We start from the raw sequence: 26,691 nt of genomic DNA on the forward strand, positions 1-26,691 counted from the left end.
TTATCATCATCACGTGATCATCATATGCGTAGTCGAAGTCATGATCGAAGCCATCACCGCGGTCGAAGCAGAGCCGCGGAAAGCCAGCTGTTGTCTGGCCAGCTGTTGTGTATGATGCCGGTGTTTCAAATAATTGGGAGTTGTGGTTCTTGGATTTGGTCCTCATAGGGAGGTGGTGTCCCGGTGTTCTCCCAAATATGGGTCCGAAGCTCATATTAACAGAAGAAGAAAAAGAGGCTCGTAAGAAGCGTCGCGCAGAGCAGGCGAGAATCCGTTATGCAGCAAAATGCGGCGCCGCGCGTGAGCAGATGCTCCAAGCGATACGGGAAGCAAGGTGGCGTAAAAAGTCGGCGTTGGACGATTCGCAGCGAAGAGCGATGCTCCAGGCGAGATACGAAGCACGTAAGAAGAAACGGGCTATGTTGGACGAGGAGGGACGAGAAGCGATGCTCGAAGCGCACCACAACAAGCGGGCGACGTTAGACGAGAAGCAACGGGAGGTCATGCTCGAAGCGAAGCGTCAAACAAGGTGTCATAGGAAGTCCGCTGAGCAATGTAACCACAGACGAGAAAGTGAACGCATGGCGGCGATGACTGGTGAGCAGCATGACGACCACAACAGGAAGAAACGAGAAGCGGAACAACGACGCGTGGCGTCCATGACGGACGAACAACGCGACGAGCATTACAAGCAGAAGCGAGAAGCTGAACAACGACGTGTGGCAGCCATGACGGAGCAGCAGCGCGACGAGCATTACAAGCAGAAGCGAGAAGCGGTACAACAGCGGGTGGCAGCGTTGCGGCTGCAGTGCGTCTCGTTTGCAGCCCAACAGACACGTTCACCGTGCGTACAAAACATGTGCATTTGTGTCGCGTTTGCACTGGCGGCGAGCATACATCCAACACTAATCGATTCAAGGCCACTTTCTATCGCGATCAAGCCCAATCCGGATCCAAATTATCGACCGCGATTGGCTCCCTCCCGCAGCTTGTGCAAAGAAGCCAATCGTTACCGAGAAAGTCAGTCCATACGGATTGGACTCGATCGCAGTCAGAAAATGCGCCGTGTGATACTCATATAACATTTGTCTACAAAAGATTGGTTACCAGAATTGTAGTGCAGCAAAAGACGAGAGATGACTGAAGCAACATGGGCAGACGCACTGTTGTGACATGTTGTTTGGGTCGTCCCTCTTCCTTTGCTGCACCACAATTCTGGTGATTAATCCTGCACTAGTAACTAGCCCAGAAAGGTGTTTTATTGAAGCATCGACGAAAGCGTCGCTGAACACCGATTCCCAAAGGTGCATGGGATCCACTAATTTTTACTAAGTTATGTATTTATTTATTTAGCAATCGCAATTGTACTGATGCTAGAGATGCATTGCTGCCACCATTGTGCTGTAATAGTATCGACATAACATTCAGTGTGTTTGGCTGTAAGTGAGGAAGCCAAGAAGTGCACCTTCATGCTCCGCTAAATTGGCTCTGCAGCGGAGGCAGCGTGTTGTCTACCACTGCTGCCATGAGTGTGGTGTGCACACACTGCCTAGGTGACGCATCATAGCAGAACAATCGCGTCTCTCGCGACAGGTTGTCTCAGCACTGGTGTGGACGGACTGCTCTGCCCATGTTGTGCTAGCATCACGACCGCACGTGCTCTCTTGCTTAGAGCAACCACAATGGCACAAATTAAGCTTTTGGACTTGAAATCGATGGCATAATTATTCGCCTCCCCCTTGCATTCGTCCTAAAAGAGAAGTGTAGGCTGGGGCACGTTCACCGCATGAAAGTCACCAGAATCTTTGTGCTGGAGTAGTGGCACTCCCAGCAGTGGAAACGCACCTACAGCATGTTATGACCTGTATTTTCATATAGCGCTTTCTCTGAGCTGTTCAATAGAATCTGCGTACACAGCTCGTCACGGTAATCGAGTAGCTCACTCTTCTGTGACATTTCTTTGACACGCTTGCAAGCCCTCCATGTTTGGGTCACTTTTTCACGTACAGTAGATTAGCCGCTCCTCCAGCTAATGTGCGGAGATAAGGATGAAGTTTACTGGGAAAATTCCAGTCAAGAAAATGTCGATATATTTTGCCAGATCACTGCTACAGCGATGCTTTGATGAAAGGCCACAGTGGACATTTGGTGCATTATTAATGCGATTAGCATTCTCGGCATACATTAAGCACTTTCCAGTGTCTGTCAATCTCAGCCTATGTTTTTAAAACTGTTTTCCAGCTAACTTGGATCACTGGGTTGTTCATGGTCTAATGGGTAGAGCATTGGGCTGCTGTCTTGAGGGAGCAGCATTTCAACCGAACCGTTGGACCAACTTGGGCCGCTCACCAATGCCCCCCCAAAAAAGAAGAATGTTGACAAATTTTTTTAGGGCTGGCCGAAATCGAAGCCATGTGATATTTACTCTGGCAATCTTGTCTGTATTCACAAAAAAGCCACGTACAAACTTCGCAGAGACATGGCTTTGTGTTGCAGCATGTTCAAAGGGAAGCTATAGAGAGGAGCCTGGTTGTACACAACCCTCATACATGGTGTTCTGGCAGTGGAAGTACGTTGTGTCACTACGTGACTTGAATTCTAATCACAATAACATCGACATTCATGGTAAGATGGGTTCAGCGAAGTATTATGGGATGCAACGCTGTCACGAGTCGGTGTCCGGACATCACAATTCGACATCAACGATTGAGAAACTTGTATGGGACTCGTCTCAAGTAGCAAATCGCAGTGAATCGCATCAACATGTCGTTGAGCAAAAAACAGTTGCGCTCTTTTTCATTGCAGATTATGTTTACCAGTGTCCCCTTGCGTACCCATTAATGAGAACCGATATGTAATCACGGTAACAGTTATTTCTCGTTCAAGTCAGTGGCCACGGTGAAGTTAACAAGTTTCATTTTTGCAGCTGAACAAAGCTGATAGTGCTCTGTAATGTGGAACCTTTAGTTACAGATGTGGAGCGTCTAGCAACATTAAACACTGTGAAGAAGTTGTGATCTGCATTATTGGAAATGAAGATCAGTCGGCAATATTGCAATTACAGTAATTAGGGTGTTCGTTAACCCGTTCGTTTTATCATTTCACCAAAAGTGGCCTTACCTTGCTTTCTTTTTGAGGCTTATCATTTTACTTCAATCAATTCAAAACCCTTCTAAAGCTTTTTCAACCAATTTGCTTCATGTTTTAAGCGCGAGAACCTCTTTCTATCTCTTCACTATTGCATATACAGGGCATTCTTTTTTTAGACAATACGGATTTTTATAAAAAGGCGAAAAACACATTGAACTTGGCGTTTTTTCAAACAACTTCCTAAGTGAGGCAGACATATTTTGCTGCTAATAAAGTGAACTGCAGAAAACTAATAACCAAAATTTATTAACTCTTTTATTAGTGCCCTAGGGGCAATTGTTTAAATGGCAAGTTTGAAGGCAGTCACATTTTAATGCGCCCTTATTATTATTATTTCTTTTCAATCATTGAAGTCGCACCTAATTTGGGATACTTATCATCGAATTTCAAGGGTAAATCCAGGCAATATCGAAACTGATTGCTGCGGGAGCACAGAAAAGGTGGCCCCGCTATCATATCTGACCGAAACATCCCATGACAGCAAGCGCGAGGAAGCTTGAAACGGAACGTCTCAGCCAGTGGGCGGCACCTACTGATACGGCACATTTTGCCTGGCAAGCATGTGCCGCTGTGTGCCGGGTCAGGATTAGCCGCTGCATGCTATCATTCAAACTTCCCCCCACACTTCATGATGGGGCGTTGCTGTCTGACGTGCAGCCGGATGCGTTCAGTCTCGATATTGCCTGAATTCAGCAATTTCAATGATCAATATCTGAAATTGCGTGCGATTTTCTGTATTTCTATAAAATGGGTATGCCATAAACAACAACTTAATAAGTTGTTCCTTATAAACAACTGCCCTTAAGTTAGTAAAAAATATTAACTGTTGGATAATTTTTTTAGAGTAACTTGAAGAGCAGCGAAGTATTGCCGTCTAGCCGTAGAGCTCATATGCATAGATGACAGGTGTCTCACGGTCATAGCCTTATAAAAAGTCTGTATTGCTTAACAATGACTCCCTATATATGTACTTGTCATTGCCACAAACGATAGACTTCATCGTCACAAATCTGCCAAAAAGTGCTCAATTCCAAAAACGTGGTCTTCGAGCACCTACAAAGTGCTGCCTTTATGTAGTAGAAAACAAAGACCCCAATAAACGTGCCCCTCCATCACTGACGAAATGGCTGCCATCTATGCTGTAGGGCATAAAAACAATCAACATGGCCTTTGAGGCAATGATGAGGCCAAGCAATTGTTAAGAACATGTCACCCCTGCATGTGCTTATTTATAACTGTCTGAGGATCTAAAAATCATCCTATTGCTTTCAATGCTTTGCCCTTCGGGTGAAACTGTTCGATTTTTAAATTTAGAACACCCTCAAGGCCAAAAGTCATTACAGAGGGAAGTGGTAACACAAAATAGTCATAACAAAATGTGTTATCGATGCAAAGCAAAAGGTCACAGCATATCTGTGAGAATTATTTTACACTTGCGGACAACTTTTGCTGCCAATGAAGGGAAAGCTACGGAGACAAAGTGCGGAAATAAGGGTGCTCCTGAAAAAAGGTCCCACAGTCACATCCGCGTTAACCTAAACTGGAAAACAGGATACATAAACATCTTGCTTACAACAGCGACGTAAGACAAAGTACATTTCTGGGTGGTAAATTTGAGTTATTTTTTTGCTTTTGTCTTCTGTGTTTGCGTAATGGGACACATTCGCATGTGGAAGCCACACTGATTCATTATCTGTTCCAAGTAACTAAAATGCTGTCATACCGGACTACTTGACGCAGTGCAGCCACATGTGCAGAAGCTCCGCCCCTGTGGCTTTTCTTTCATCGCCACAGAAAGGTGTCCGTGTGTACTGAAAGGATCACGGTCATGACGAGAAAACCACAGGCGAGCTTAATAACTATACCATGTTAGACTAAGTCAACAAAAAAAAATATAGAAACAGTCGTACAGGTTACAAACGGTAGTTTCATACAATGTTAGCTAGTACCTTCACGAGTGCTACGTGGCTTTCACAAGTGGTAAATGATGCGGGTAGATTATTCCACTCGTATGTTTGTGGCGGATATGAATTTAGAAATTAAGTTGGTCTGTAATGTGGAACAGCAACTTGAATGTAATTATGTGTTTGTGACATGTTCTGTGAGGGAAAAAGCAGTTGCTTGCACAGACTATAGTGATGACATAACCTATTAAACAGCCCTTAACTTGGTGTATTACAATTGCTAGGTTCTACGAGTTGCGGTTGCTTGGAGTTGCTAGGTTCATTAGGCCAAGGCTAAATTTCATTGGACTTTGTTATATACACAGCAGTACCCCTCTAGATGTTGTCTTCATCTCTTCTTTGTCTCGTGCAGCCCCAAAAGTATCAAAGCCTACAATGTAAAATGGACATCGTTAGCAGAGGATAAGGAGCCAGGAGTGCTTCGTCGATGTAAATGTGAGACTAAGCAACAGCAATTGATGTGGCATCATCACTGCACCTGCATAGTTGCACCTGCATAGTACATCTTTCACACTGCATATCACAGTATCCTAATAGTGATTTCTTTTTACAAACAGGTATGATATTCTTCCAGTGGGCAAGGCAATGTAGTTGTGCTGTTTACATGCAATAGTAATCACTAGAAAATGGTTAACAATGCGAGAATCTGCATATATTGCATGATGCTTTTATGTTTTGATAATGTTTGCAATCAATGCCATTTTTTTGCTAATTGTCAGTCATCGGACTAAGATAGGAGCAGCTAGCCCAAGTCTCTCCTCTTAAGCCCAAACACTCGACAAAAGCCAGAAATTTGTCTTGGCAGTGACATGAGTTGGGCATGATTGCCAGAGTTTTGCTATAGCACACATCCATTTGAACAGCTGTGCAGATGCTGTGCCGAGAACTCCACAGTGTGTCGTGCCAGGCTGCAGCTCGCGGTCGGCACCCAGTTCCATCCTATACCCCTTGCCGGCCAAGCCGTCCCAGCGCCAGGCTTGGATTGACTTTGTGCGAGGGTGCCCCTGTGGTGGTGCCCGCGACTGGAACCCACCGATCAACGAGATCAGCTTAGTGTGCTCGCTACACTTTACGGCTCGCTGCTTCAGGTTCCAGAGACTATGTGACTTCAGCGTGGGCTATAGCAAACGTCTGATAGCGGGTGTGGTGCCAACGCTGTACCCAATTGAAGAAAGGTGCAGTTTAGTCCCCAACAAGAATTCTACTGCAAAGAGTGCAGCACTTTTGGTGAGTCATCAGACTTTGTGGGCACATTCTGCAAGAATCGGCTCACACGTTTCTAGGACCACTGAATCTATGTGATGCACACACTTAGAGGAACATCAAGGGTACAAGGCTTGCCTTTCTTCAAACACCTGGTCGTCCCTTCGCTAAAGTAATGGCTGCTGTCCACATTGAACCTTCACACTCGAGCAATGGCACCATCAGCGAGATGGCCGCTCGAGGCACTTTGCCTGTATTCGCGTGCTTCTTTCACGCTCGGAAAAACGCTTCTATGTAGCACGTATTGAGCAACAGAAAGCTGCATTGGGAGTTTTTCATGTTGCTCTACAATTTTCTCATTGACACTTTGATAATTAGGACAGTACTTCTCGAGTTAGATAATTAATTACAATTACCTAGTAATTAAATCTCAGTAACAAAAAGATTACTGGCGGCTACTCCACTGTACTGGAAACAATACACACTAGGTTTGCTTCGCGTAATGCCATCCCTCTATTTTTAAATCGTGCTGCGTGATGGCTTGGACACCCTGTATATATGTACATATACAAAGAACGCTCATCCCGTTAAAGATCAAGTAATACATGTATGACATCAACTTTCCACTTTACACATAGACAATTTAAGGTACATAATATATACACCAAATACAAGTACATGCTAATTTTCAAGATAGATTAAAATGGCACTTCAGGCATTATACACTGCATACACGGCTACTTACACAGAGTACAACAACATGCTGGTTTGCATGATCAAATAATAGCACTAGCAATATTAACCTGCTACGAATTTTTTTTCAATTTTTAATTAAAACAGACAGTGACTCAGCATTAGCGGTGACAGGCGTTAACATATTCCATTCACGGGGATGGCAACCGGAAAAAAATAATATTGAAACACATCATTATTACATTTATACTCTACTAAGGTATTTGTATGTTTGTGCCTGGTAGGTCGTGTTTGTCAATAGGAAATGTAATTTTAAATATCATTTTGCAATAATTATGCAGGACTTGATAAAGAAATTTTAAACGTGCCTGTTTTGCTTGTGCTTCTAGTGTAAGGAGCCCAGAAATAGCTAGAAGGTTAGTGGGAGAGTCTTCCCGTCTAAATTTGTTATTGATAAATCGAATGGCCTTCCTTTGTACTGTTTCTATTTTCTTTACGTTAGTCTGGGTATGAGGAAACCATAGTGCTCCCGTATTCGAGGATCGGCCTAACGAATGTTTTGTATGCTAGGAGTTTTGTTGACAAGGGTGCCAGTTGAAGTGATTGCGAAGAAAAAATAACTTTTGCATAGCAGATGAAGTAATGTGGTCAATATGCTCGTCCCACCTTAGGTCTGCCATTATTGTTAAAGCTAGATATTTATATTTCTGTACTTTAGTCAAAGCTGTGCCATTTATAGTGTAGCAAAAGTCTGAAGGTTCTTTTTTTCCTCATTATCGTCATACATGCTGATTTTTTTACATTTATTATTATCTGCCAGTCTGAGCACCATTCTGTAAAAGTACTAAGTGATTTGTTAAAGGAGTAGTGATCTTGATCATTTTTAATTTCTCTATAAATGATACAGTCATCCGCGAATAACTTTATTTTACAGTCTATATTAGTATTTATATCATTAATATACACGAGAAATAACAAGGGCCCGAGCACGGAACCCTGGGGCACTCCTGACGTAACTGGAACTATATCTGGTGCTATATGTTTGAAAATAACAGAGACCTATTAAACAAAAACCCACAAACCCAAGCAACAATTTCTCCTTCTCTGATAACGTTTTTTAGTTTAGTTATTAGCCTGGTGTGACAAACACAGCCAAACGCTTTAGAAAAATCAAGTAGGATTACGTCCGTTTGGCTGCGATTGTTAATACCCAGCGCGAGATCGTGTTTTACTTCGGTTAATTGAGTTATGGGTCGTTAAACCTCTGCGAAAACCATGCTGTTTAGGGGACAGGATGCCTTCATTTTCAAAGAAAAGAGTTAAATGTTTTAGAATTATATGTTCGGAGTAGTTTGCATGCCATGCTCGTTAACGATATTTGTCTGAAATTTGATTCAGTGGATTTATCTCCCGATTTGTAGATCGGAATAACTTTAGCTATTTTCCAATCTTTGGGTAGTTTTGATGTTGAAAGGGATTTACGGAAAATAAGGCTGAGGTATCTGCTGCACCACTGTGCGTGCCTTTTAAGAAATTGGTTGGGTATATTGTCCAGACCACATGCTTTTTTAGTGTCTAGGGCAGGAAGAAGGTTAAGAACACCACCGTCTGTGATAACAAGTGAGCCTCCGTGGAAACAGTCCGTGGAACTAAGTCCGGCATGATGCCATTATCTTTTGTGAAGACCAAACGAAATAATTGGTGATGTTGAAACAGGTACTAGTTAAAACACCGTTTAGTGTAGCTCAATAATTGTTAGCCTCTTTAGCTGAAAGTTGCAGTTCGTGCGCTTGGGCCAGTAGGTATGTGGATCAAACTACGTTCTGCATAATTACACTGCCTCAGCTAGAAAGTGTGGGCACTGCTCTCCTGATCATTGACTTCGCATTGTCTGCTACAGTTGCTCAATGGCTACGGTGTTTGTTCTCAGCCTGAGCACAAGGTTGAGAGTGTGATTTCCGGCTAAAGCAATCACATTTTGTTGGGGACAGAATGTGAAAAATGATTGTGTGCAGTGATTTTGTTGCTTATTAGAGAACTCTAGGTGGTCAAAATCAACCATGAGCCCTGCACTACGGAATCTCTCATGGCTCCTGTGTTGCTTTTAACCATCAAATTAATAAACTCGTCAAGCAGCCAATTTGCAAATCAATCGGCTTGACATTTGTGAACTGTATGACTGCAATGTGAAAGCGGTCCGTCTTGACGACCGACCGCTTTGAGAGTAGGACATCTTGCAACGCTGGCCTCTACAGTCGTTACGCCACAACTCTATCAAGGCACTCTTGGAGTTTTTATGTTCGAGTGGCCTATTAGAGAGAGACTATAGTTCTCACTATTTATTACATTATTAAAAAAATTTCGCACCTTTCCTTTTTTCTCCACTATTATTTCCATATACAGTATAGACCACTTATAACGTAACCGCTTATAGTGCAGGACCGGATATAGTGCGGTCTTTTCAGACTCCCGTTAATTTTCCCATAGCACTCAATGTATACGCATACCGTTTACAGTGCAGCCGCGTGAGACGAAATACCGGTTATAATGCAGCTTCCACGGGAAAATCTCGCCGACAAGGGCGGTAGCGAGCACGCTTCTAAACCAGGTGCGCCCACCGATGGGAGAGGAGATCAACAAGGGCGATGCGGAGGAGGAGCACGAGATGCGGAGCAAACAAACGGAAAAAATGCGCGCGTAGGTTGTCTAGGCGACGGGGAAACCTTTTGCTCGGCTGCTTATCAGCGGTGCGTATTGCACTGAACACGGCTTCAGTTTCTGTGCACCCATCGCGATGCGTGTCGTGAAGTGCAGATATATCGCACCAGCAACGCTGTCAGTTTAAGCAGTGTTCCGCAAATTTAGTTTGTAGCTACAGTAAAACCTCGTTAAGTCGACCCTCGTTAATTCGGAAAACAATTCGGACTCGTCCTCTAGTCCCGGTCGGCGTATGCATTATTAAATGCAATCAAACTCTCGTTAGTTCGGACTTATTTGGTCGCACTTCGGTTAATTCGGACTAGTTTCGGAGCTCGGTGAGCGAGGAGCGCCGCAAATGTGCAACGCAGAAGAGCAAGAACGGCGCTAGCATCCGACCGAAACAAAGCGGCGGAGTCCGCATCGCCACAGCCATCAGTTGAAATCGTACGTGAATGACAGCAACGCCAGACGCCGGAACGCTTCGAGCCTATTTGAGTCTTTAAAGCATGTATTCTCGCGTTTACCGCCGCGCATAACACCGCGTTGGCCGCGGGCTTTTGTAACCGCGTAGTCAACCACGATCGCGTCGATAGCAACCGCAGTTTTCTCCGCAGCGGTTGCGGCGAACAGTATATAGCTTCGTTTTTACTCGGTACGTGCGTCGGCCGCGTGCCTAAAAAACTGCGTCGTCGCCATCGATGATCGCATAGATAGCGACCGCAGTTTCAACTGCAGTTGTTGCAGCGAATGGTAGTTGACTCGTCCAGACTTGGTGCGTGCGTCGGGCGCGTGCCTTCAGCACCGCAATGTCGCCGTTCATAATCGCGTCGATAGCGGTCACGGTTTTTTCCGCAGCGGTTGCAGCAAACCGTTTCGATTTGACTCGGTGCAAAGCTGTCGAGCTTGAAGAGCACCGGCTACATCGCGATTAGGTTTTCGCCAGCTCACGGGCGAAAACGTAATCGCGATGTGCGCGCGATGGTACAAAGCCTGTCTACATGCTTGATCTACATGTTTTGCATACGTGCCGGGCTTGAAAATCGTTGTTTTGGTTATAGTGTGGTACCGCTTATAGTGCAGATATTCGCGACTCCGGCGACTTACGTTATAAGCGGTCTACACTGTATGTTTTTCCCGTTACCCTTCCCCCAGTGCAAAATAGCAACCCAGAAGCTCTTCCAGTTAACCTCCCTGCCTTTCCCACCCCATTTCTTAATTTAGAAACTTTAGTCCCACGATAAATATCTACAGCGGAGAACTGAAAACAAAAATGTGTTCACATCCATCTAACAAAAGATGTCTTAAGTGAATCGACAAGGAATGCAATAAAATTTCAATGGTTTTTGAAGCGTCACTAAAGAGAAACACTATATTAGATTTGGCTGGTGAAGAGTATTCTCAAAAGTCCATTTTCGTTTATTTTGCTCGTTGATTACTGGAGAAAGTGAATGTCAGACTTACATTTTCTGAATATGCTGCCAGAGCCCCAGTGGTGTTACGTTCGTGTGATGTCAGTGTACTTTTTCATATTCGGGCCATTGTGGCGCAGTAAAAGTTCTTTTAAACTTGATTTCCTTGAGAAGGTCATGTCGACCATATTTACCTACAAAACTGGTCCTGCGCAGGTGCCGTCGAAATCTAGCATGTCAATGCAAGGTGGTACAGGAACTTCAAGGCAGTGTCGCCAGCTATTTTTTTGTTTTGTTGTGATACCAATTAGTATAAGGAAATCCAGGCACATTTTTGGCATCGCCTTGATGTTCCCTACATATTTATGTATATGTAAGTCGTACGTTACTTATGGCTATATATGCAAGATGGATGCCATACCATTCATCTGCCATATTTGCTCAAACCAGGTCTCATCTTTTTTGACTCATTCCTCAGAATTTTTTAGGGTTGCAGCATGTAAAAGTTACGAAAATTTTCATTTACAACGCTTGTCTTTCATCTTAAATATTCTCAGAGTACTAAAAAGAGCAAAACAATGTTAGGGCTCAGAATCCTAAAGTGATGTAACTTCAGTGGCGTCGCTTTTGGCAGGTAGCATAGTGGCACCTGTCCAATGCCATCGCAGGCTTTACACGACATGTTAAAGCTATTAAGGGTGCCAGAAATGTTGGCACGCTAACATAAGTCGCCATACGCTTACGTTCGCATTCACGTACGCTTAAAACACCGTCCGTGGAATTCAAGCACAGTGTTAAACCTTGCAATCACTGTCAGTGCTTCACCCTTTGGGTGAAACTGCGCATTTTATTATCTGGCGTCCTGGCTTTTCTGGTATCTTAGGAGTTTATCTTTGTAATACAACCCTACTTATTTTTCTCTTTAATTATCGTGTAATGAACACGAGAGAGCAAGACAAGAAGGCATGCCTGGTGTCGACAGCTGTGTGTGGTGGCATCGGGAGTCTGGCACGTGTCTCTAAATAAACAACTTAATTTTGTGTTTCTTTGAGGGAGTAGCTATAAAGCCAGCACGAATATAGATATGTGTGCTGAACTATGTGTGTCATGGCAGTGCTCATTCAATGCCCTTTAATGTCAGTCCAAGCTTGTCAAAGCAACTTGGGGTGTATCGTGTGAATGCTTTCAATGGTGTTTTGAGGTTGCTTGTGACCACTTCTGCCTTGCAGGGTTCCTCTGATGATGAAGATGTTGAAAGGAGGACACGTGATTCATCGGCTTCTAGTCAGTCAGTTGCAGGTTAGTGACCAGTGATCAATATTTGACTCTTTCTTACAGGCTACAGTATAGTGATGTGCATGTTTATTTTAGCAGCTTTAGAAGACCTTGTACTTGGTTGTGCTTTCACTTTATTTAAATTTCATAAGATTGCTTGGCCCACATTATTCAATCAATAAAAAAAGCAAACTATTCACATTGAAACGAGCACCTAAGCAACTCCACATCTGTGTAGCAGCTCACTTCTCCGGTAGCAAGGTGCAGGTACAATGGTATTTTTTAAGTTTTAATGAATGCACTAGGCAAACAAGGAAATCAAGTGCTTCTCTGGGCAATGTGCATCAGACCAATGCGGTCTTGTAAATTTGGAGTGAGAACAGAGCAGCAGCCAGTGCAAAGTCTTCCACTTTCTTTGTATCAATAAGCAGGTCACTTTGTCATAAAAAGCTGCATATCTTTTGCCAGAAGTGCGAACATCTGACTGGCGAAGACCACCATTTGAGCGCTTGTGACTGAGTGCATTCTGTTTCTCTTATGCTTCTGCTCCATCGATCCCTGTGATGTTCACTTTTGCTTCTCTAACCCCCACCCTGTTGACTGTACCATTAGTATTGTACTCAAACCTCTTAATACTTTGCTGTTCGTGTAAGTGTTCCCTGGTCTGTCCATTCTAGTTCCGTGTTCTCTGCTTTTGGAATAGCAATTTCCCTACTCAGTTACCTAAATGTACGAGTAACGTCAAAAGTGTTCTACTTGGTACGCATATGCTCGTCTGCAGACCCGGGTACGTCTTGTGGTGTAACACAATTGACAGCTTACCTGCGGATGAAAGGATGTTATACATCCTCCCACTATGGCCGTGCGTGGCACTGGCCAACACACTGTGGACCAGATCTATTATGAATATGCAAATATTGAGTAAAATGCATAGGGCAAGGGGGGATGGCTGGCGAGGTAGCTTAATGGTAGAGTATTGCTTGTGTAATGCCGAATCTGTGGGTTCAGCTCCCAGTGGCATCAAGCTGTCTTATAAAGCGAAGCTTTCTTTGCCGCTTCCTTCGACTTTTCCACTGCTGCTGCTGCTGCTTCTGCTGTCACTGTCTTGCACTGCGCATCTGGAGGTGGTTCAGAGTTTTCATATACATGGCAGGAGCGTCCTTATTCATTTCAATTTTCTTTAGTATTTCTGCATTTCAATCAAGAAAGAATAGTTAACTTCCCCTATGCCTTCTTCAGTTTCATTGTCTGTTGGCTTCGTGTGCTTGTAACTACCAAAAAATGTCGCTTCACCCAAAGGTGAAGCATTGAAAGTCATAGCAAGGGATAGCGATGCGCTGTAGGCCTTTCAAAATGCTGGCAGTGTGAGGAGCGTGCCAGCAGCCCTGCAGGTGTCATACTTCAACGATGCTCGAGATGAGATTGAAGGAGAATCAACAGCGTTGTCAGCGCCTAAAGAAAGGATTACAGTACAACTCTGTTGATATGTTTTTCAAGGGACCGCGGAGAAAAAAAAAGTAACAGTGCGCAAGGCCCCAAGTCGGCGCAGCAACGACAGGAGCAGCTCGGAATGGCTGCCAGCACAGTTATTAGACGTCTCAGTGCTCATACTGTGACTGCAGACGGCATGTGCGCTCATGTATAAGGGAGATGTACTGTGTTCCATGAGAGTAGCTCCTTCCCACTCTTAAAGGACCCCTTACCAGACCACAAAGCAAATTTTGGTTATACACTGGAAGTTCTTACGTGCCCTCTAAGGAGTCTTCTACTGTAAGAATTTTTCAAATTAGTTCATTCATAGCAGAGATAGAAATATTTCAAGTGCCACGAACCCATGATTTCAGGAGGCGAGCATCACCACCAACATAGACACTCTCTCCACTTTCCCCATCTTGCCTCCGGAACCGAAATTGCTTCCCTGTGTTCCTCCGTACCAGGACCGGAGAATTGCATGACGTTTATCTTTCGGGCCCTGTCTTCATCTTTTACAACGAAGCTGTTTCTGTGGACCCTGTGCCGCCGTTGTCGGTTCACTAAAAACTAGTTGACCTAGCGGGGGAGGAGAGGAAAAGAAGAGCTCAACCCTGTGAGAATGCTGTGAGGGGGTGCAGATAAAAAGGAGAATGGGGAGGTGGGTTGACATAAGTCGCGCTGTCCAATACTCGCGTTGTAGGGAGAGAGCTTGGAGGTGCGCCAACCAGTGGCGGTGTACGAAAAAAGTAGGTCAACGGAGGAGTGGGGTGTGACTGGAGTTCGCGTTAGCATTGGTTGTATATATGGAGCTGTGGTCAGGGACTGTTGTCTGGGAACGTCATAAAAAAATGCGAGGAACGTGCTAAGAATGCCGTCCACCCGTAGATGCCGACACCTCCCATGCCCCGCAACGTGCTAGAAGCGCTGTGGACGCCGACGTGGCCCAACTCCCGCAAGTAGCGCCGTTCGGGCCAGCCAAGCGGCCGCGAATGCTACTTAAAACTTGGGCGCTCGCTTCCATTGCAGCCAGCCTGACGCGGCAGGCCGACTAACACAGCCTCACTGTTAGACCATCATCACGGAGTGGACAAGGCGGTGATCTTTTTCTTTCTGCTCTCTTGCATTTTTGCTCACTGGTACACTTCCGGTGACGGTCTCGTGCGTGAGCTGTTGCGTTTGTCACGTTTCACCCAGCAGACTGATTTTGTGTGTTCTGCACGAGAACACCTGATTAACGGTAAAAGTCAGTGCCACAATCACGAACACTGAGGCAGGTGCGAGAGAATGAAAGAGCATGATCGCGGCACTGAAACACGGTAGAAAATGAGTTTCATTCTCTGCGCGTGCGACTGTATGCATGGGAACAAGCAGACAAAATGGAAGTACATCTCTCTTGCTACGTTGCTAAGTAAAACAAAAACACATAAATTCTGTTTGTGTGTTTTATTTCTCTGAACTTTAATTGGTCTGTTGAAGCAACAGATTGAACTGATGTTGCCTTGAAAAATTCTCGAAGTCACGTGTCACTCTGCACTTGTTCGATTGTCATCGACTCGCTGGCTGGGAGCACGGCGCCTGTTTAATTTAAGCTCTTTCCACGGCACGTATGGATGTAATAATTAGCAGACACAATCGTTAGCATACATTATATGCACTGTACTTGTCAGCTCGAAATGGCCAAATAAGCTGAGGGCCTTAAACCACCCTGAGCTTGAAAATTACTTAGTGGCTGATGTGTACTAGTATTTTGAAATGGTGCACCGTTACAGGCGTTTGATGAACTAAAACCATCGCCGGTTCGCACTCTCTTTCACTACCCTGTCCACTCACTGCTCTCTTCCCCTTGCCACATGGGCTCGTCAACTCTACACAGTGCAGCGAAAGCTACGGGTTGCGTCAGCGTGGCAGAAGAAAGGCTCTTCTATTGTCCACCCCTAATCGCACTGCGTGCAACGCCGACTGAATGGAAGCATGATAAACGGTTCAATGGCGCACAGTGGCTAAACCCCCCTCCATTTTCGGAACACACATTCGGCTCTCGTCATGTTGGCACTGTTGTTCCTCGAAGACCAACCAATCGAACGCTTTTTCCCCTGCTGACGTCGCCTGGAGCACCCTGTTGGCATCACGACTCGCAAAGGTGGCACCGGATAGGCCAGGAGAGGAGTGCGAGATCCTGACGATCGTGCCAGGCATAGCACTGCTGCATTCGTGAGAGATGATGGTCACGGCTTTATCTACGCGATGTGCGCATTTGTTTCAAATGTGTAAAATTATTTTGAAGGGTTGTTTAGGGTTCCGTTTATATGCTTCAAAGCATGACACGGCTGTATTGCGGTGAAGTTGACTTGCTTAAACTACAATTGAGCCGAGACACGCTTATCGGGAGTGACAATCGCATGCACCGGCATTTCGGGGCAAGGCCTTGGGCAGGGCTGGGCAAGCTTAGCCCCAAGTATCCATTTTTCGTGTTCGTGGCAACATGCGAGAGCGAATTCGCCACTGCAGCTATAAATTTGTGCGACTGCCGCATTCAAACGCAATGTGAGATGCAGGAAAATTGTACAATGGTGACATATAAAATGGGAACATAATACAGTGGAGTCAATGAGCTTTAGGATAGGACCACGAAAATGTGACGCAGCAGCAGCGAGGAGCGTATCAACAAGGTTTCACTGTTCGTGTATATATTTAGCTTGACGTTCACCACAGTGCTGTATGCACCAGCTGCTCAGCACGAATGCTTATGTGGTTGTGCACAATGCTCATATCAGTATTTATTCATTTATACTAGAGGTTCCAGAGGAGCATTGAGTAGGGGAGGGGGGGGGGGGTGTTACAGAAAAATGACATTAAATAAGGCATAAAAGGAACTACAGTTAAACCTGCTTATAACGAACCTCCATATAATGAATTCCTGGATATAACGAAGTTTTTGTATTACCCGCCGTGACTCCATAGAAGCACATGTATTTGAAACCTCTACGTAACGAAGTGGCAGCGGGAGACCCCCTCGATATAACGAATTTTCCCCGCCGACAACCTAGAGATTTCGCCCCAAATTTTGTCATTTTTGCTCGAGCAGCAACCGGAAATACCTTCTCCACCACGCTGGAATGCGAAGCAGCGGCGGCGGCGCGCTTGGCGCGCTCGAATTCACGGCACGAGAGCGAGCCCACATGTGCGTGCGTGCGCGAGGCGGGCCTGCATCCCTCGACCCGGCGATCTTGCCGCCGCGGGCGTGACCTTTCCCCTTCCCTTCATTCAAACCTGACCCCGCCGCTTGTTGCAGCTGGCCCAGCCCGCAAAGCCGGCACTCTCCTTTTCCTGTTGATGTTGCCAAAAAAAAAACGTGTATTTTTTTTTTTTTTTTCAACGCACTAGCTGCGTCACTCTATGGTTACTGCGCAAGTCTCTGTGCTTCACTTCACTAACTTGACACTAGGTGACACTATACAATGCCATCGTGTCGCTCGCTCTACGTTTCCGACGCCTCGCGCTTGTGCAAAACGACACGCGTCCACGCATCCAGTACCTGGTATGACATTCGAAGGATGAGTGCTTCGACGAAGAAACGCGGGATATTGACCTTGTCTGCAGTTTGCTTTGAAGATAAACCCGCACGGGTGCACACTTTTTCCACATCGCAGATCACATTCAAGATACGGCGGCCGCCGCCGAAGCAAATGCCTCCCTTTCTCGCCTCCCCCGCCGTGCCTAGCGCGGAAGCGCACTTGCGCCCCCCTCTCCCTTGCGCGCGCGAGATTGAGTCAGCTGACCCCCGCAAGCTTTCACTCGCACACACAGCATACGGCACGCGGCGACGATGTTGCCGTGTTTGGACTTTACACGGAACCTCAAAGCGACGTCCATGGGGACGGCACAAATGCGCTTCGCAATAAAATGTACTTCTGCGCGGTTACTACTCCGACGGCGACAGCGAATTCGCACCCCCTACCGGCAGCTTCTCCGCGTTACCGGGAACTTATCTCGAAGGCCATACTTTTGGGCGCGGCAATCGGCAGAAAATACGTGATGGTGGCCATGTTGTTAGTTCACTATCGCTGGTGACCTGTCGTCCAGGCGTCGCAACTCGAGAATCGAACGTCTGCGCACATGAGATTTTGCAGATTTTGTGCCTGTGCATGTAGAACAAGAAAAATAGTACGCACTAACCATTTGGTGGGCATTGAGCGACTACGGCGGTCAGCCAATACGTGGGGTTCAATGCGGGCTGGGTGGGGGAATCTTCGCGACTACGTAAACCGCAATTACACTTTAAGCGGATACGTATTAACGAGGTTTGACTGTACTATCCTTACTTCGTATAGCTGTCTGCTAATTTGCTGTCGCAATCACAAAGACCTTTGCCTTTTGGGCGAAACTGGGATTTTTTGGTCATCGCAACTTTATTGGGGGTAAATCTTGAGCAATAGTACATACGGTAAGTGTTTCTTTTTCGAATTTTTGTGCCGAACCTGCATATAACGAAATCCTCTTTATAACCAAGTTTTTCGGGAATTTGTCAATTTCTTTATATCCAGGTTTAACTGTACATAGTAGGAGAAAAAATTCAATTTGTGCATTGGAAGGAAAATAGGAACACCGGTAATTATCCAAAAAAGGACATTATAATACAAAGTCAAGAGAACATATGAAGTTGCAATTGTTCACGAAATTTTGCAGGATCTTTTAATAAAACAATATCATTTGGAAGGTTATTCCCTAGTGCGATGGCGCGCGGCAATGCAAAATTATTGAATGACTGTCTGCAGCCAAAAATGCGCCTGAAGTTGAGATGATTATGAAGTCGATTAGATGTGCATAAAGGAATTTCAAGCGGCAAACGGCTGGACCACGAGTTATAGTAGTATTTATGAAAGAGGCATAGAAGGGCAACAGAGCGGCGGGAATCCAAGTCAGGAAGAGAAACATCGCATTTAATTTGGTTAATGCTAGATTGATGTCTGTAATTAGAAGTTATAAAGTGGGCAGCATGTTTTTGGATGGATTTCAATTTGTCTGTTAGGTACTGTTGATGAGGAGACCAGATGGATGAAGCATATTCCAATTGAGGACGTGTAGGCCTGTTGACAAATGGTAGATCGGGAAAGGTGCAGATGGCCACATAAAAACCCTAAAGTTCTGTTCGCTTTAGCGCATATTTTCTCGATGTGAGTGCACCAGGCACGATTAGTACATAAATAAGCGCCACGATGTTTGTAAGTAGTGCCACGAGGAACTTCAGCCGAACAGATTTTGTAAGGAAACTCAAGAGCTGATTTCATACGAGTGTAGGAAAGTACGCAGCACTTAGATGTGTTAAGTGATATTTGCCAATGATCACACCACTGATTAACTAGGTGGAGGTCATTTTGTAAAGTTAGATGGTCACCATGACAGTTAATCGTTCTGTAGATTATGCAATCAAACCGTAAAAAGTCGTATGCAGAAAGAAATGTTGCTGGTCAAATCATTAATAAAAATTAGGAAAAGAAGAGGGCCTAATACACTATCTTGGGGCACACCTGACGTTACAACTGATGTAGATGAGCCAAGTTATTCACAGATACGAACTGCTGCTGATTAGATAAGAAATTGCGAAGCCAGGATAATAAATAATAAGTCAATCCTAAGAGCAGTGAATTTAGCTGTTAGGGAACAGTGAGCAACTCTGTCAAAAAAAAATGCAGGCAATAATTTTGCTATTATTCATGCCAAAATGTGAATCTGACGTAAATTCCTATACAGTTGAACCTGCTTATAACGAACCTCCATATAACGAATTCCTGGATATAACGAAGTTTTTCGATTCCCCTCCGTTACTCCATAGAAGCACATGTATTTGAGACCTCTACGTAACGAAGTGGCAGCGGGAGACCCCCTCGATATAACGAATTTCCCCCTCCGACCACCTAGAGATTTCGCCCCAAATTTTGTCATTTTTGCACGAGCAGCAACCGGAAGCACCTTCTCCGCCGCGATGGAATGCGAAGCAAGCGCACGTGTGCATGCGTGCGTGTGCGAGGCGGCCCTGCATCCCTGACCCGGCGATCTTGCCGCCGCGGGCGTGACCTTTCCCCCTCCCTCCCTTCATTCAAATCTGATCCTGCCGCTTGCTGCAGCTGGCCTAGCCCGCCAAGCCGGCACTCTCTCCTTTTCCAGCTGATGTTGCCGACACGCTGGTACATGCTGTGGCACATCAGACTCGATGAGCGCGGACACGCGCTGTCAAACGCTGGCGGCGTGTGGAAGCGCCGCTGGAGAAGCGAGCGAAGTGACCTTCGTGCTGTTGTCTATCGCTTCAACGCAAACTGAGCGCCAAGAACACACAGCACGCAGAAAGCTACGAGCCGCCGACGCACCTACTGCTAGACTTTGCCCCAACGCAGATCGCTTTCAAGATACGGCCTGCGCGACCGCGCGCCGCCGCGCTATCCCTCTCCCCTCGCTCCCTCACCGGTGCCTCGAGCGCAACGGAAGAAGGCGCGCTTCCTCCCTGCTTTTCTTGCGCGCGCAAGATATAGACACGGTCGTCGGCTCGGACGGCTCCCCTCGCACGTTTTCACTCGCACATACAGCATACGGCGCGCGGCGACTGCGTTATCGCCCTTGGACTTTAGGGTACGGCCACGCTAGCGGCAAAAAAAAAAAAAAAAACACAGCAAAAACGCGCGTCAGAAACGCGCGGCAATGCGTCATGCCGCGCGCGGCAATAGCGGCAGGAATCGGGGGTCTTGCGGCGTGCCGCGCGAAATGGGTTTTGCGGCAAATGCCGCGTGCCGCGAGATGAAGCACCAATCAAGAGCGACGAGGGTGACGTCACGGAGCCATCACAACCGGAACGCCGCCGGTCCGCGCCGGGTTTTCAATCGACGATCGTCGTCTCTCGCATGAAACAACAAGCGCTCGCGGTGTTGCTCGCCCGTTCGGAGAGCGCGGGAGATCTTATCACGTTGCCGCGCGGCGAGACGCGCGTGCCACGGTGGCCTCGCGGCAAGGCGCTGACGCGCGGTAACTTGCCGCTCGCTGCATGACGCGCGCGTTTTTTGCCGCTAGCGTGGCCGTACGCTTATATACGGAATATCTATGAGCCAAAACCAATTTTAGGGCCACAACGCGTCATGGACACCATCTTTATATAGCAAATACGGACCACAAGGGCCATACTTTTGCTGGTGGAAACCGAAAATACGTCATAGTTGTCGCCCCCGGCACTTTGGGCGGCTAATGCCATCGTCAAGCCACCAAGCCAAGCGACATGAAAAGTCAAAATGGACGCTCGGGCCGGCGCGGGGTGGCAGTTCGCAACGTATGATGCGGGAACGGTCCCACAGTTGCGACGCAACAGCGGAGTTACCAATGCATTGAGTTCTATGGGAGCTGTGCCAGGACCGGACGAAAACGACGTAACAGCCGGGAAAACGCAGCCCCCGGGAACGTAACAGCGAGGTTCTACTGTAACACTATACGACGCTACGACGCCATCGTGACGCTCGCTCTTCGTTTCCGATGCCTCGCACTTGTGCGAAACGACACGCGTCCACGCATCCGGTACCTGGTGTGACATTTCAAGGATGAGTGCTTCGACGAAAACGGGTGCGCGTTACAATTGAGGGCGCGTTAGAATCGAGTAAATATGGTAAACGTTTATTTTTCGAATTTTCGTGCCGAACCTGCATATAACGAAATCCTCTTTATAACGAAGTTTTTCGGGAATTTGTCAATTTCGTTATATCCAGGTTTAACTGTAGTTGTGTGTCGCAAGATAATGCTTTACAAACACCATGTTGCTTTTGCAAGAAGAAGTCATTAGATTCAAGATAGCTGAAAATATGGGAGGCTGTGCTCGAGAAGCTTACAACAAATACATGTTAGTGAAATGGGGTGGTAATTACCAGGTGAGTGTCTGTTTCCATCCTTGATTATTGGAATAACTTTTGCTATCTTCCAGTCAGCAGGAAGAGGACCAGTTGATAAAGACTGCTGAAAAATGTGGTATAAAATCTGACTGGACATAGCTGGCGTGTTTTTTTAGGATTTTAGAATTAATATTGTCAATGCCACACAATGTAGACACCTTTGAATCGCGTATTAGTTTTGGAATGCCTTCAACACTAATATTTATAGGGGACATGAAACAATAATCAAGGTCGGAGACGCAGGGAACGGAGGAGAAGTCTGAAAAACGGAGCAAAAACACTAACTGAAAGTTGAAGCACACCCAGATGCAGAGACAGGAACATTGTCAGTGTTTTGTAATGTAAGTATATTACTGCCACGATTACGAGAAATAGCTCGCCAAAACTTTATTAGGGTTAGTGTGTAAAAGCAAGGACAGATCGGTGGAAAAAGACTTCTTTTTCACTTCAGAGATTGCAAGATAGTTAGATTTTAAACAATGTTTATATTTAGACCATGATGAAGGAAATGATAGCAGTTTAGCAGAAGCGTATAACCTTTTGTTTTTATTTCTGAGTGATCTAAGTGATTTATTAAACCATGGGTTATGTTTATCATTAGATATTGTGACTAGTGGCTCATATTTATCTAATAGAAGTGTCATAATATTTCTAAATGAATTTGAATTTTCTTCAACAGACCTGTTGGTGAATGATGGAAGAAACGTTTTGTGAAAGAAAACCTCAAGCTCATTGTTCATTTGTTCGTAATTTGCCTTTTTATAATCCCTAATAACCTTACGTTCAACAACAGCAAAATTCAGTGGAATATTAATTGAGGACTGCAGTAGTTTATGGTTACTAAAGCCATTTGGCTGCATGACAGGGCTAATGCTATGTGGCTCTGTTGTGAGGATAAGATCTAATATATTAGTGCCGCGAGTGGGTTCTGTAACAATCTGGGTAAGATTAAACTCTAAACACAGTTCAATAAGATCACTTGATTCACTTCTCGATGAAGACGAGCGAGACCGATTAATATCAGAATAGTTAAGATCCCCAAATAGGTAGATTTTGTTAGTGGGAAATTATTCAAAAGCCCTGGGAATACTTTTTTGAAAAGCAGACACGAACAGGTGGTCAGAGGCAGGTGGGCGATAACATACACCCATCAATAACTTTCCGAATAATCTAGGACAAGCCACCCAGATTACCTCAAGAGCAGTGTCAGTGTCAACAAGAAAGGAAGGTATAGTTTTATTGATGGCCACCAACACGCCACCACCTTCTTTATGTGCACGACCATGGCGATGAATGGCATACTGATTAGGGAGTCACATATATCAGCGTGAAGCCAGGTCTCGGTTAGCAATACAACATTAGACTTACTATCTTCAAGATATGATTCAAGCAGGACACGTTTCGGCAACAGACTGCGGATGTTAGTAAATGATACTGAAAGTGAAGGTGTACGTGAAGTTGGTAGCTGCTGAACTTTAGTACTGCGCACATCGGCAACTAGCTATCGAAAAGTTACTGCGGAGTCAGAACAACTGTTGTAAATAGAAGTGGTATTATCGATGCAAAGTTTGTTGATATTAAGTTTGTAAGGACAACTTTCTTCTCTGGCAAATTGAAGCAATTTCTTACGTGCCTGCTGTGTAGCTAGCGAAAAATCTTCTGTAATAGAGATCCCAGTAGTTTTCAGCTTAGATGCACCGGTGAGAATAGCCTGCTTGTCCTTAAAAAACAAACTTAGCAATTATTGGCCTACATTTATTTGAAGCAAATTTTCCCAGCCGGTGCGCACGTTCAAACCAGTGTTTTACGGAACGGGGTTCCCGGATTGGGAGGAACGGAGTAATGCCACCGTTCCATTAAGGGTCGGTGGAACTGTAATGGTAACTCGTTGCGTTTGTAAAGGAACGGCAGAGGGAACGGCATTTCTTCTGTAAACGTTCCACGGCATTGAAGAGATGCACGCACGTACACAACACGTCATGCAGGAATGTGTACAACACTGGTTCAAACTACGAAACTGAGAACTAGCTGTTGTGATTTCCAACTTACTGCACAGGGCAATAACTTTTCTTTCTGTAGTTTCCCAGCTCTCTTTATTCTCGTCTGGAATTCCAAAGAGCAACAGGTTGCACCGTCGCATTCTGTTCTCAGCTTTGTCGCACCTTGACACTACTGCCTGAAGTTAATTGGCGAATGAACCATTAGCATGATCAGAGAAGTTGGATAGTGTGGGCACATATGAAACAAGTTTTGCTTCCAAAGTGACCACTCTCTCGGTCAAGCCATTAATTTATCGGTTGCATCTTGCGTTTCTCTCAGCCACCTAATTATACAGAATAATGTATTCTGACCCACTTCTAGCCTACGCACAGTTTCAAGGACAATTTGTAGTGTTTGTTCGACGCTAGGGACGGTATTTTATTCAATATCACCTGAAAGCAACAACAACAAACATGCATATTTCTTGCGCAAGCATGAAAAGAACAGCAATAAATGACGCATCATATCACGCAATTCGGTCAGGCATGACACCGCAACAAGGTAGTAATGGCTGCTTTTTAGACAGGAAGCATCTTTGAAGTAACCAACCTGGAAGTACAGCAATGATAAGCGTCCCATCCCTTCAGCGGCGTCGTGCCCAAGTGAAGTGGTGCCTGGCTGGCCTATATATCCCGCACAATATCTTGCGAGGGGGTCAGTGGATGAATCATGTTGCTAGCTGCCAGTAGCCAAAGGAACCAAACTTGGCCATCCTTGCACTTTGGAAAGCAGGAACAGAAACGCTTGACCAAGACAGCGCGGCCAAGGTTCGAGAATCCACGGGGATAAGGCACCGAAGAACGTAAACTGGAAGTACAGCAACGGTGAGCGCCCCATCCCTTCAGTGGCGTCGTGCCCCAGAATTGGAAGCCAGAATGCTGCCCTAGCTCCGGAAGAGCCAATTGAGCAGAGAGTGACAGTGCGTCCACTTGGCTTTGTCGCTTTTGGAGCAAAACGCAGTTCGCATCTCCGGAGGACTTCTAATCTTCCATGCATGGACTGTGCGTGTGTTGTTAATGCTAATGCCAACAGTGACAGCACATCTGTACAATTGCTATCAGAATGGAAAAAAGAACTAACACCTGTTTTAGTCCTCATATATGATGCTCAGGTGAAAATAAAAGTGATAGGCGTAACGTTAACAGACAGAAATGTGGATTAGGAGAGCATCGAGAGGTAGCCAATGTTTTAGTTGAGATTAAGAGGGAAAATGGAGTTGGGCAGACCATGTAATGCGTAAAGCTAATAACCGGTGGACCGTTGGAGGTACAAAATGGGTTCCAAAAGAAGGGAAGCACGGTCAGAGAAACTAGGTAGTCTGACGAAATAAGGAAATTTCCCGGCATAAGGTGGGTCACCGGGTGCAAGACAGGGGTAGTTGGAAATAGCTGGAAGAGGCTTTCATTTTGCAGGGGACATAAAATAGCTTGATGATGATAATATAATATCGAAGTAATCATGATGTAACCTTAGGGGTTGGTGATTGCCTAACGCTCAATTTTGCAGCCTTTAAATATAGCTGCTTGACAGACAGCATGGGTACCTAGTTGGAAGGGGGTTTGACAGATATACCAGGATAATGCACACATGCTGACATCAGTGTCACTCCTGGGTGCCTCAGCATATCACTCACTCAGTGTCTCCATGTTGTGGTGGACACTGTTTCCTAATGTTCTGGGCTCTGTGCGATTTCTGGCAAGTGGTAATGGTGGCACTCTGGTGGCCTTCTTTGCGTCTTGCTCTGGGTTTGGCATACGGTCTCATCTTGCCAAGTAGGTGTGGCAGGGAGTCTCGCACGAGTACTGTCACGTTTGAGCAATAAAATCAACTGTGTTGCTCACATTGCAAGGAATGTAGGAGAGGGAAAGTGGTCTGGTGAAATAAGCTTTTTTTTTATCTCACCTGCATTGTGCCTCTGTGCTTCAATACAGTAATTGTGTTTGATGGTGGGATTCGAACAGGATCCACCAGCACAATAGCCCAATTCTCCACCCACCATTCCACAGAGGCATTCATGCTATCAGTGATTAACAAGTGGTTGTTTAAAAATTTCCTGTTGTCTCGGTTATCCAATGCCTGTCTCACTGTTTGGCATCTCTCCTTCCAGGACAAGCTAGAGGACACCATGCAAGTGACCAGGACGGAGTGCGGAAGTTTGGACGTCAAGCGGCATTCGAGCTCATCTTCCCCAAGGACGTCTCCACCCAGTGCAGCATGGAAGTCGCCTCTAAAATGGCCAGTTGTGTTGTCCGAACTGCGTCCAAGTCTGTGCAGTGCAATGGGTGAACGCTGTTCAAATCTAGAGAAACTTTCAACGGAGAACAAGCGATGCTAGTCTAACCATATCTACATGCACACACATGCACACATTCAGGACAAACGTGTATATGTGAACTGAATGAAGCCTACAAGACCTTGCCAAAGATATTGTGACGAATATTGTCTCTGAAGAATATGAACTGGGTGATTGAATGTTTAACCCTTTCAGTGCCCCTCTCGAGATGACTCGGGCAGCCACCCTCACACAACTCCTGCAACTCCCGAATATGCTTCTTGAGTTTTCAGAGCTCCGTCTGCCTCTCTAGAAGCAACTTGTGCAACAAGAAGACCTTGCATACCCATTGTGTCATATATGGAGAGGTCATCTGAACACACAAGACATCTGGAAGTTTAAATTCTGACAGCACATGAAGCAGATGTCTCGATGCTCTGTCTTGGCGGGGCAGCCAGGGGAGCTGGTCCCTTCACACTTTCACAGATGGAAAGCTTTATGAGCTGTTTATGAACTTGGCATTGGAAGAAAGTGATCAAAGGAAAAATAAATGCAGATCCCATGCACTATGGGAATCAATGTAAGCGAAA

General features: G+C 45.6%; 1 protein-coding gene across 2 annotated transcripts; it reads left to right on the top strand.

Annotated features, from left to right (window-relative positions):
* The first annotated feature begins 77 nt into the window (after positions 1 to 77).
* Positions 78 to 26,691, top strand: LOC119453840 (uncharacterized). Of its 2 annotated transcripts, XR_007466708.1 has the most exons (5): positions 78 to 844; positions 5,978 to 6,341; positions 12,349 to 12,418; positions 21,998 to 22,130; positions 25,937 to 26,066. XR_007466708.1 is itself a non-coding variant. In XM_037715889.2 (4 exons), the coding sequence occupies exons 1-4, from the start codon at positions 198 to 200 to the stop codon at positions 26,113 to 26,115; spliced, it is 1,260 nt and encodes a 419-aa protein (XP_037571817.1). In that variant the 5' UTR covers positions 78 to 197; the 3' UTR covers positions 26,116 to 26,691. The 2 variants fall into 2 exon arrangements, 1 of the variants encoding a protein (XP_037571817.1); XM_037715889.2 differs by lacking the exon at positions 21,998 to 22,130 and having other exon boundaries at positions 25,937 to 26,691.

The sequence above is a fragment of the Dermacentor silvarum genome, chromosome 5 (genome assembly GCF_013339745.2).
Source record: "Dermacentor silvarum isolate Dsil-2018 chromosome 5, BIME_Dsil_1.4, whole genome shotgun sequence".
Taxonomy (NCBI): domain Eukaryota; kingdom Metazoa; phylum Arthropoda; class Arachnida; order Ixodida; family Ixodidae; genus Dermacentor; species Dermacentor silvarum.